The 12,748-nt window shown below is 41.2% G+C and overlaps 1 protein-coding gene across 1 annotated transcript in view; it reads right to left on the bottom strand.

Moving 5' to 3' along the window:
- Positions 1 to 12,748, bottom strand: part of LRBA (LPS responsive beige-like anchor protein) — a 630,809-nt gene that overhangs the window by 282,979 nt on the left and 335,082 nt on the right. Inside the window, exon 39 of the mRNA XM_060246657.1 lies at positions 2,398 to 2,544. Within this exon, the coding sequence (XP_060102640.1) occupies positions 2,398 to 2,544 (147 nt within the window). The remainder of the gene's footprint in view (positions 1 to 2,397; positions 2,545 to 12,748) is intronic.

Genomic DNA, 12,748 nt, shown 5'->3' with positions numbered 1-12,748 from the left:
AAGTGGTCCCAAAAGGTACACATGCAATGCATTTGCTGTATTTCTGTATTGCCAAATCTTTGAATAACAACAGCTGCAACTAATGCAAATGATTATGTATGCCATATAGGTGGTGCTTAGATCATCTAGCTTTATTCTTCCAGAATTTTAAAATGCTTGAGAGCCCAATACCTTATGTTTTTAACAATAATGCAAATGCAAAAAGGTTATATGGGAAACATTAGTTTCACATGTGTGTGTTGAAATTTTGGAGGAGTTGCAACCCAATTTGACCCAGATTTCCTTCTTTTGCATATTTAGGTGTTGGTTTTTTTTAATGGATTCTGGCTTCTTAAAGGCAGGATAGGTTCTATTGTACAAAAGTTAAACATTAGCCAGCGTTTGGGACTGTAAGCATAATATTTGAAAAGTGGGCTCCATCCCCCCGTTAAATATTCTTCAAGGAATCCACACAGTGTTAGTGCAGCTCAGGGACTGTGGGAATAAACAGCTGGAGTGTTGGTTTCCAACTGAATGAATTTTTATTGGAATAATCACATCTCCACCGAGTTTATCACAAAAAGAGATCAATGTACTACTCAGAGATCTAACAATATGCAGACAATTGTAAAAAGCAACATCCAGAGAAGGAAAGTAGGTTATGTTTGTCATCCCACTGATCAAGAAGGGGTGCAAAGACCAACAAAGGATGTATTTATCAGCTGCAGTTCTTTGTTTAAAAAATACTATAAAATGCACGTGTGACACATACTGCTTTGCATTAATGAAGTACGTATAAATGAGGTGCACACGCTTAGGTAATCAATGGGTGAATAACTGCCAAAAAATTCAGATGAATTGTCATTTCTGTCAATTGTTAGGAGGTGTGATGATCTTTAATCTTGCATCAATCTCAATGTGTGCCAGTAGGACAATAGCAGAGATGCTCAGCTGAGATCAGAGCAGCTTTGCTCCCTATTCCCAGCGTACAAATACATTGTGTTTGCAGATGGGCATCTGATAGCTGCACTACTGCCATGATTTCCCAAAGCTCATTCCCACAAATGGATGAAATAAGCAGCTATGTGTTCTTTTGCTGTCTCCCTTTGCCCTTTGTACATTAGCATGTAATCCAGGGAAGAAATAACATTTTTTCAATCACTTTCAGACATTCAATTACAGGGCAAGCAGACAGCTGAAGGAACTGGGGCAGCTCAGGTCCCGCAGAAGACCCCTGACAATTTCAACTTCATTTCTAACCCACACTTACTTGATTAGCAAGGATTACTTCTTAATCCTATTGCCATTGTCAAGATTATATAATTAAACTCCACTTTCACCTCTATTACAGTATGAATGTATTAGCAGAAGCAACAAATGTAGAATGCCAAGGAAAAGGAAATGGGTTGGAGGATCTTGCAGAGCCCTTGAAGAACAGCTTCAGTAAAAGCCGTCGTAACTGAGCTTGCCTTTTCTGGATTGCTGAGTTGCTTTGACATCACATTACATTTTGCCATGTTTGACTTTATTATTAGATGCCAGTGTGATGATGCCATAGCTAATGAACACTCATCAAGCAAGATTTTTGATTTCTTTGACTACATGCCTGTGAATGCTCTGCACCAAACACTACCTCCCAACAGAATTTAAATGAGAGCATGATTTTATTGTCGTCACAAGTGATAATGGGATTTATCTGGACATTGCACTAACAAAAAAGAGAAACAGAGCAAGAGTAGCTTACTGAAGGCCTACAGAACAGGAGACTTGTACATAAAACATTCCAATTAAGGAGGTTGCTTTTCTATTTTTATAACTAAGAACCCATCAACTACAGTAAAAATAACCTTTTTTCCAGGGTTGTTTTTAAAAGGGGGGGGGGGAGCGCAATGAAGTGATTGGACTTCCAGAATGAATTGTGGATCCAAGAATTTAAAAGCCCCTTTTACAAAATAAATTTCTTCATAGTCCAAAGGGCTTGAGGTTGAGGGGTTTTTTTAAAAAAACAAAACAAAACAAAAACCCACACATTTGTAAACAGCCTTTATGATTAATTTAGCCAGCTCTCCTTCCTGTCCCAATCCACTGGAATACCAGAACTAATGAGACAGGAAAAGAGCTGAGAAGTTCTTGTCCTCCCCCCTCTCAGAAAGCCAGATCTGCAAGAAAATTAAATATGCATCTCATGGGTTTCAAATATTAAATGTGAGCATGTGTTGTGTGTTTTTTTTAAAGTAGCTGAAACCCACATGTGAGTTGAACTTCATTTCCAAAGGTAAGTAACTGATCTTATTATTAACACAACCACGAGAAAGCACAACCCGGAGCTCTTTCCCCCCACATAGTGGGAGTTTAGTCGGTGAAGGAAACCGGAAGGACTCATTCGGAGGAGGTAGTAATATAGACAGCTGAAGTTACCCGTTAAGTTCTCCAGTTCCTTCTCCTCAATGGATGACAAGGTATCATCGTCGCCTTCCAGGAGAATCTCGCTCTCCGAATTCTGATTTCCTAAAGCCTGACTCTTGATGGACTGCTTTCCTTTAACAAGTACATCTTCATCTGGAGCTGAAATGAAAGAGAAACGCGGCTGTCCATCAACTCTCGGAGGCAACAGTTACGCGGGGGCGGGGGCGGGAATAATCTTGCTTTTGACACACACACACACACGCAGACAGCTTGAAGCCTGGAGAGCAGCAACTCAGCTGGGAATCGGCCGGCTACGCAAGCACACAACTCCGCTTCTACGATCCCCGGTCAAGAAGCAGGGGCTGGAACTGGGAGAGCTAAAACCAGTCCGATCAAAGCCAAGAGGCTAAGTCCCAGGCTTCTAGCTCCTCACCAGACAGGCAACATTGCCCCCCTTCCCCCCCCCCCCGCCTTGCAGTTGCAGATGAAGTCTCTGCCCAGCGCGCTCCCCTCCAGCTTCGCTTGAGATTCAAAACACTCCCGGGGGGGGGGGGGGCGACCCGATCTCCAAAGATCTCAAAAGCAGCAGCGCCGGTTTTATTCTCTGTCGCAGAGAGATCCCTGGAGCTTGGCCTTCCCCTTGAGAGAGGTCGGTTTGAAGGCTGCGGGCCAGGGCCCCTCTACTCCACAGCTGCCCGCAGACTCGTCGGGAAGAGCCGCTCTCTGCTCCGCCCGGGACTGAAGGCTCCTCGCTCGCCCGCGGCTAACCAGCCAGGGCGGATCACTAGGGCACCCCCGAGGCAAAGCAACCCACGGGGGCCCCCAGTCAAAAAACCTCCCTGTGCAGCCCGCGGGGGGGGGGGGGAGAGCCACAGCTGAGTGAGGTTCACTGAAACAGGAGTAGGGGAGCTTCTGAATTCCGCCGGGAGAGGTGGGTGCAGGCCGCAATGGTCCGCGGGGGGGGGGTGTGTGTGCTTATTCTTTGCTCAAGCCTCCTGCCTAGCAGCTGATGCTCCAGCCCCATTTTCATTGGCACCTGCCCCTGGCCTAAAAATGGCAAGCCAGCTGCTAGAGCCTGGCCTGAATAGGGCTGGTTAACAAGTCAGGTGTGTGTGTGTGTGTGGGGAATTTATCCCTACCTGGCCCTACAGCACACAAAAGACTGAGCCACAGTTGCCAGGCTCCTACAACTCTTTCACGATAGCCAAAACACATTTGGAGCTTTACACCTGTGCATAGCAGGCATAAAAATAGAGGAATGGGCACCTCACCAACACCACTTGGACTGACCTGGAGCTCAAATCTTAATGCAACAGGAGTGGCTGAGAATAGTCCTATCAAACCAAAGTTGGATTTTATTCTCTTTTTTGATGTCTGGTGGAGGCAGTTTCATTATCAGCTCAGTACAGTGCCTTCTTGCAGTGGCCCTCTGCAAGATTCTCAGAAATTCAGGCCAGAGCACAAATTCTGGATTGCTGCAGCTTTAAATTGCATCGACTGTTCGCTCCTACAGTACATTCTGATCCATATTTACTTAAAAGCAAAATTATCCAGTTCAGGGTAACTTAACTCTATGTAAATAGACCTTAGAATATGCCAAAATATTGTGACTGCATGCATATATTTTATACAGATGAGAGAATGTAATGCAGGAGGTGTATTCCTGCTTAATCTGTCCTTTGAACCAAGGGAGGAAGGTCTTGCCGAGAGACATCCTGGAGTGTACAAGCAATAGATTTGAGAGCCTTCTCTCTCCTACTTAGCACACCGCCAGAACACAAAATAAAGGACATGGCATCATTATCATAAGTAACAGCTTTGGATCAGAAAGCACACATACTTTCAAAGGGGGACATGAACTTAAAAAGTCACCACCATTCACAGATCTGTACACTTCAAAAAGTATTTCAAGTCAAATTAAAATAATGTATTTTAGTTACCAAACTTACAATTCTATGTACATAGCATGAGTCAAGATTGCACCTTTAAGACCAACCAAGTTTCATTCAGAACGTAAGCTTTCATGTACTCTCTAAGCACACTTCATCAGACAAAGGGATCAGGTATTGTGGGCTAAACTACAAGCAGTTTATTGATTAAGTATGCAGACTGATACATATTTAATCAACAAACTGCTTGTATTTCAGGCCACAATACCTGATCCCCTCGTCTGATGAAGTGTGCTTAGAGAATACATGAAAGCTTATGTTCTGAATAAAACTTGGTTGGTCTTAAAGGTGCAATCGACTCACGCTTTGTTCAACTACTTCAGACCAATACGGCTGCCCACTTGGATAATTCTACATACACTTACTTGAAAGCATGCTATTGCATGCAGTAGAACATAATCTAGAGTAAACCGGCATAGGATTGGGTTACATCGATACAATTTTAAGTACTCTCGCTAGAGTTTTTAGTCATTTGAACTTTTTCTTTTTGCATGGGCCTGAAAATACAAATAGGAAGTAGCCTCTCTAGCTCATCCTGACATACAATTCAGTAGAATGTCTCTTGCTCTTCCTGCCATACAATTCAGTAGAATGTCTCTAGCTACATTGTGAAATGTATAATTCATGCAACAGATTTTAATCAAAGTCACATGCTAGGAATATACTCTGATTTAAAATGCACTTGTTTATTGTGTGTCTATTTGAAACAAATGTGCTTTTTTGAGTACAAAAAAATACCTACTCTGTTGTGGGTCCTGCTGTCCTGCTACAGTTAAAATACATTTTCTTTGCATTTTAAACTGACAAGAAAAAGCAGATAGGAGGCAGCAATTCACTACATATCTTGCTGATACTTGCCATGTAGTGGCTGTACAACACAGGAAACATATTTAGATTTTTCAAACAGAAGAGCTGAAAGTTTGTGCATAATTTCGGCAGGCTTCAAGAGAGAAATAATATATAGGACTAGGTCTTTTGGAAACATATGCCAAACACATCCTGACCAACCAACTTCAACACGTGGCTCATTACTTTTTGATTACTGCCATACATGGCTTGAGGTTCCTCTGGCTTATTTTTAAAAACCTTTAATCTGCAAACATTTACAGACGAAGGCAATCCCTAGTGGCCATACATAAAGCTTAATTGTGTCTGTAAACACGTGAACATAAATTGCCAATAAAACTATTCACATTAGCAGAATGAGCAAAATAACTATTCAGAATCTCAGTCTTCAGTTTTATAAAGATGGAAGGCTAATTTGCAATAAAATGTCATTCTCCTCTTTCATGCTCTTTCTCCAAACCAAGTTACTTTTAAAAAATTATTTACAAATGTTTGTTTTACAGAGGTTGTACTGGGCAAAATGCAAGAGACTTTTCTATCCCTTTTGTATGTACCAGTTGGTATATGTAAACAAAACTCTGATTCTGGAATTATTCAATGAGAGTTGAAAAAACTCTTGTCATGGAAAATATGCAGCTGATATTTAGAAAGGTTTTCCTGTAATTAACTTCCCCTGAGGATTTTAAGTTAGCAGCAGTAAAATTACCTACAGTGTTCTAATACACAACACATGCGCTAACATTTAATTCTCAGTGGTCTAATAGCTTTCTGGTAAAGAATTTTATTTTTTTAATTAGAATACGACAATGACTAGGATGAAATAAAACATATAAGGAACCTGTTTATAAATTTTGGAAATGTGTGCCTAGAAAATGCATTTTTAAAATTCACATGTACATGCAGATGACAGCCAGCTTCTTGTTGTTCTATCCCTTGGAACCTTCTGCCTAAGTTAAACTAATGTTCTGACCTGAAATTACAGGTGTGCCTTTTATTTATTTAAATTCAGTTTGAAAGTCAAGGTACATACACAACACTTCCAGGAATGTTTCTGGCATCCGCCCCCCGCCCAATGCATATGCTCGGTACAGCTAAAGAATATCGATTGCTACATTTTAACAGATTGCAAAAGTATTTTTGCTTTATTTATTTATGTCATTTATAGTCCACCTTTCCAACTGAGACTCAAGGCTTTCCCTTGGTTATTGATCAAATTCTTATTCCTAGCTGGATGGACTAGAGTTCCTGTACAATGAAGTAGCCCACCTTGGTATGTTACACTGTTTTGCTACTGTCCCTCCAATATGTGTGTGTGTGTGCATGTGTATACACACATACACACAAACCAGTTTATGGACGGGATAAATTTTGATTTGTATACTGTAATCCATATTTATATCAAGTATCCAGTTACATATGGTAGCTGTTTCTCCAGAGAACCCAAAGAACTTGCATGAGGTTAGAAGTACTCAACTTTTTCTTTGCATACCAGGCGCCACATATCACATCAAACTGTCCCTAAAACTCCAGAATTCACAATGTATGGAACTTGTTCAAACAACAATAAGAAAAAACAAAGAAACAAATCTCCTGGGTGCATAATATTAGTCATGGTGCCCTAGACAGTATTTAAGATTACAGTTTGTTCCATATAATGTATGGACTGCAGCACAAAGCACCAATGCTTTCAGTACAAGGAGAGCATTATATATTATGCATATCTGTACATTTATATATAAATATCTAGCAGTGGATTCTATTTTACTGCAGTACAGATTTTATGTCCATAAGTGCATGGTTATGTACCCATGGAAAACTAGAATTTTTTCACATAAAATCACATGTGAGTTCGTATAAATTGTACTGTGTAAACAGATGCTGGAATATGCTTGTTTATTTGTTTTTTGTTTTTTACATTCCAGGCTCTTCCAGAAAAATAAGAGTATGAAAATCATTCTTAAATACACTCATTTTTGAAATAGTTGTCAATTATAGAATGTGAATATGCAATTCCTTATGATCAGGAGACTATAATACATTCCAGTACGGTTGACCAATGATCTATATCTTAGTTCACCTGACAGGCTAAAAGCCTTACCTGCACCCTTACAGGAACTGTGTTATCCTTATTGGTTGACAGATATTTGGGAGGAAATTGGGAAGCCCTGCATTACTTTCAACCACTCTTCTCTTGCTCAGGCTAACTTGCACACCAAAGATGCATTCCTTAAGATTGCACAGATAGAGTTAAGGATTGTGACTGCCTGTTTTATAGGTCAGAATGTTTCATGAATGACAGCTCTTCCACCTGATGACATAATTGTGAAAATTAATTCTGGCAGTTAAGATAGGAAAGTAATGACAGATGAGCACATGACTGACATCTGATGCTTGGATGGGAAGAAAGTTGAACTTATTTGATACTGTGGTGCAAAGCAAAGCTTACTACAGAAGCAAGTCTTCAAAAATCAGGATTGTTTAACAAATAGTAAGGTCACAAAGATGGAATGAGATCAACCATATGTCAACAAACCAATGCAAACTGTAGCCCAGAAAAAGATGTTAGGTTTGACTGGAGATTTTGTTTTTGTTCTAAAAGTATCTGATCCACCCATGTACAGTGATCAGCCTTATATAAGAACTCCTTAATATGTCTAGCTGCTGTCTCTTTGGCATTCCTGATGTTGAACATATGACTCTGAAAGCCTGCACCATTTAAAGCACTGGTTGTACCAACAAATATATAATTTGGTATGTCTCTTGGAACCAACACAACTATAAGTATTCTGAAACTTTCACAAAGAAATTCTCACTAAATCACTTCCTAATTGTTAACTCCTTGCAAATAATCTGATGCACACAGAACCCATTCCAGAAAGAAAAATTTTTCCCCTTAAAACAAAAAAAAAGATGCTATTTTTGGTGGTCAAAATACTGCTGTTGAAGTCAAGGTCATTTTGAATTGGTTGTATTCAGTAAATATCATAGCCCAATCTCCCTCAATTCTGCTTGTTACTGCAGGATATGATCTATGCAGGATCTGTCCATGCAGATTCCAAGATTGCTTTTTTTAGTGGTCAAAGAAGGTTCTGTTCTCCATTTTTCACCTACATAAAAACTGATTAGATAGAACCCATACTGTACATTATTTAGTTCAGAATACCTTTAATTCTACAGCTTTCATTAGGATTCAGAATTCAGGCACCAAACTCACATGTGCTTGTCCCACTGACATCAAAAAGTTAGGTTAGTTTAACTATTTGCTGTATTGCAGTTGTTATTTCCTTCCTCATTTTTCTTATTCCCATTCTGCATAATCTTATCAGCTATCAGCTGCACGTTTTTTATTCATTCCCATTTCATGTGTTCTGACATCTGGAATGTCTGACTAAGATTGCTTCCTTTGTACCCAAGTCATCACTCTGCATCCAGCTTCTCCTTCAGTCCCTCCACAAAACCCCCTGGTCTGAAGGCTTTCTTCATCTATCAGACTCCCCTTGCCTGCAGCCCTCCCTCATAATTCACCTCTGTCCCACTCTCACTCTCCCTTTACACATATCTGTCGCTTACCTCCTTCAATCTTCCTCATCAAGTATAGATCTGTAGTATCCAGGAAGGTACCAGTTTGAGAACTGAAGTGGGTAATCCTAATGGAATGCCTACCTAGTGCCTTCCCTCAATGTTGATTCTCAGTAAAAATGTTTAATGTTTCCTTTTCTGACATAAATATTAATCAATGATATGGTTAACAGGTGTTTTGAAAAAAGTATAAAATGTAAGATAGAAATGGGGTTGTGGCTCAGTGGCAGAACATCTGCCTTGCACGTGGAAGATCCCAGGTTCAATCTGTGGTATCTTCAGTTGAAAAGATCAGGTGGTAGGTGACATAAAATACCTCTGCCTGAGACCCTGGAAAGCTGCTGCCAATCTGAGAAGACAAGACTGACCTTGGCGGACCAATGGTCTGATTAGGTATAAGCCAGCTCCATGTGTTCATGCGGCAGTATTTCCTGAGGGATCAGGGCTCCTAGTGGTCAGGCCAGAAGACAGACTGTACTGCCTGGATTGATCATGCCAAATGAGGGATGAGACTGAAATATCTTATTGAGAAATGAGAGAGATGCAGCTTTAAGGAGCTGGACAAGCTGGTTTTATTTAGGAATTCCAGAAAGGTGGGTTAATATCAGAGGGGAGTAAGTAATGAGGTTAGTGAACCAATGAACCAGGGATTAACAAGGAGAGCTAGGCAGTAAGATAGAAACAGGAAGAACTGGAGCAAGGTCTGAGCTGCATACAAAGGGCTTTGTTGTCAAAAGACTGTTGGCAAGAACAAGATATTTATACATGTGCAGGGAAGGATACACACTTGGACACATTAAGCTACATTATATTGGCTCAGACTCTTGCCGTTAAGGGTTAGACTAGCAACAGCTCTCCAGGGTCTAAAGCAGAAGTCTTCCACATCACTTACCACCTGAATCTTTTAACTGGAGATGCTCTGTCACTGAGCCATAGCCCCTGCTCAATGTTGTAGGGGGTGGGGGAACAGGCAATGCAAGGGTTGATAAAGATTCTTAGCACAAAGAACATCCATGGTCTTCAGAAAGGTTCCAGTTTGAGAACTCCTGCAATGAGTGATCCTAACACCCAGGGGTCGTTTTGTAGAAAAATAGATGGTAGAGCTCATCCAGGGATTGTTATGCAGCTGCACCTACTATTCAATGGGCAAAGAGGTGGAACTCTCAGAAGGAGGAGGTGGAACCAGTGGTGGGATTTAGCCGATTCGCACCAGTTCTGCCGAACCGATACCTAATGTGCTATCAGTTCGGCAGAACCGTTTGTTGGACGGGCGCCTGTGTGGCTGCCGGGGAGATTTTCCCCCCTCCGGAGGAGAGAGCAGGCAATCTAGCGCGCTTTTGGTACGTTTGCAGAGGGCGGGGCTTCTGTGTGCCTTCGGAAGCCTCCGCTCCCTTCCTCGCAGTCCTCTTGAGTTGCTCAGCAAGAGGGAGCATTCTTTCGACGCTTGTAGCCGGCATCGGGAGGATTGGCCTCCCTCTTACCTTGGGAGGCTGTTCGTCAGCTTGACGTTTAGTCGCGTCGTGAGGGAGATCGTGTCGTGAGAGGTATAGGACCAAGGCACCTTAAGTACTGCTGCCTTCCATATGTTCCTTAGATCTTCCACTGGAATACTGCTTCGAATGCCTTCACAAATGGAAGCCCTGCGGGGTCGGGGGAGCACACAGAGTAGGGATTTCCCAGTGACTGCACACCCAGATTGTAGGATGTGCTCCCAGAGAAACTTAGTTTGGCCTCTTTGCTCTGCATGTTTAAGATCTTTAAAATAAAGTTTGGAAGGAATTTGGGTGTTTGTTGAAAACCAGTATTGTGCAGACCAACAACAGCTGTGTCTAAGTGGGGGCTTCTGCCCAGCAGGGCTTCTGACTGGCTGTGCAAATTAAAAGAATGTTGCTTCAGCAGCAGCTGTCGTCACAGATTTTGTTTTATTCTTTCTCTCCCCTTCCATGCATATGTATTAAAAAATTACTTCTCTTGTCCCCTGCATTTGGGCTTCCTTTATGTGTTTGTGTGCACGTTTGACTTCTGTTGTGGCCATTTTGCAGTTGTGCCCACCACCCTATTTCAGAATTCCAAAGGTGTCCAGAGGCACAAAAAAGGTTGGGGACCCATAATCTAGAGGCATACTTCTTATAACCCCTTTTCTAGTTTCTTTCTTTTTAAAATCATTTTTTTTATTTGTATTTTGTATCCAGATTTGTCTGAACCTTAGGGTTGCAAACTTAGGGTTAGAATGCTATCAAATGCTGCAGGATAGAGACTGGCAGTGGTGTTCCAACAAGAGACTTTATACAAAATATTATTTTGGAAGGCCAAGGTATGAAACATGGCACTACAACACTACTGAACCCATAAATACAAAAGACGGTCCCTTGAGGAAGGGTTTTCCCAAAACAAAATTGGACTGGTTCTTTTATGATTGATTGAACTTTAATTATATATGGTTTTGGGGCAGTAAGAGTGTTGTGCACAAGATGGTTTTTTGTCTGTACCACTGTATTGTTTAAGAATTTATAGAGGATACACATTTTGGATTATACTGAATACTTTTTTCCCCACCTGGGGATTGGCAGCTCTACTGCACCTGGAAGTCATGTTGACCTCTGGTGACTGACCCCTACTGGGGGGCTGGAGGATATTCAGGGAGGAGGCTGAATTGAGCTTGCCCCTGTCCTCTTTATTGGATATTTCAAGGAAGTCTTCCATCCAAGTACTAACCACAGTTGTCTTCTGTGGACTTAGTCTTCTGAGATCTGATGAGATCGGGCTTGCCTGGGCTATCTAGGCCAGGGGTCCCTTTTTTAGTTTCTCATAGGCTCTTAGGCAGACCTTGTACCCTCAGCCAGAATTGTAGAGAACACAGTGCAAACCCTGGGAAGCAGTCTGCCTGTTGGTTTAAATCCTAATGCTTCAGCTGAACTGGGCTCTGCATCAGGCTATTATGAGTTGCATTTTATGTACATTAATGCAAATGCAAATAGGATTTGGTATAATCAATATTCTCAGGTTGATTGCTTCTGTGTTGCTACTTCCTTAGTCCAACCCCCTAAAAAAAACTATATATTTTTTTGCCAGCTGCAGCAACTGGCCCTAATATTAGCTTGTAAATACACTTTGCCTTTTAAACACCACTAAGAGTATATTTCCAGCACAAATAATTTTAATCAGGCAAATTCACATGCAGATTACAGCAGCCCAAGCCAAGTTTCAAAACATGGCATTATTGACCAGAACTATGAATAATATTCCAAATATAGCCAGCATGCTTCTTGGGGCTCTACATTAACTTAAAAAAATTTAACAGACTCTTGATTTGAATAACTGCAGGGGGTTTATGCTGTCAATATAAAGTGTGTGCAGTTTCTTTCTCCCAGTATGACTTGGTGCAAACTGTCATTTTTACAGTGGGCACAACTTAACCTAAGTTTACTTCCAAAAACACCATTTGGAGACCATAAAAGACTGCAGATGGCGATTCTACTATACTCGCAATCAGCAACATTATTTTCTCCTTCCTGTCCTCATTTTTTTTTTTTTTTTTTGCAATTTAACAGTGAACCTTCAGAAATGATCTGGGAAATACTTAGTTTAGGGGTCCCCAGCCTTTTTGAGCTTGTGGACCCCTCTGGAGTTCTAGTAGGGTTGCCAGCCTCCAGGTGGGCCTGGAGATCTCCTGCTTTTACAACTGATCTCCAGCTGGCAAAGATCAGCTCCCCTGGAGAAAATTGCTGCTTTGAAGAGTGTCTGGGATTTAGATTGTTTTTTGCAATTGTTATCTCTGTTTGGAAGTGAATATATGTATACTAACTCCGTAGCAATATTGTCACAGTTGTATTTATTTACTTATACTCATCTGGAGGCTGGCAATCCTATTTAATTCTGACACAGGGTGGTGTGATCAACTACAAAAAAATGGTTGCCACAGCAGGTGGAGACAATTACAAAATGGCTGCCACCCAAGGCAAAGCCAACTACAAAATGTCAGGGAATGA

This window comes from Heteronotia binoei, chromosome 9 (assembly GCF_032191835.1).
Source record: "Heteronotia binoei isolate CCM8104 ecotype False Entrance Well chromosome 9, APGP_CSIRO_Hbin_v1, whole genome shotgun sequence".
Taxonomy (NCBI): domain Eukaryota; kingdom Metazoa; phylum Chordata; class Lepidosauria; order Squamata; family Gekkonidae; genus Heteronotia; species Heteronotia binoei.
The sequence above is the reverse complement of the archived record's forward strand: the minus strand, read 5'-3'. Positions and strand labels throughout refer to the sequence as shown.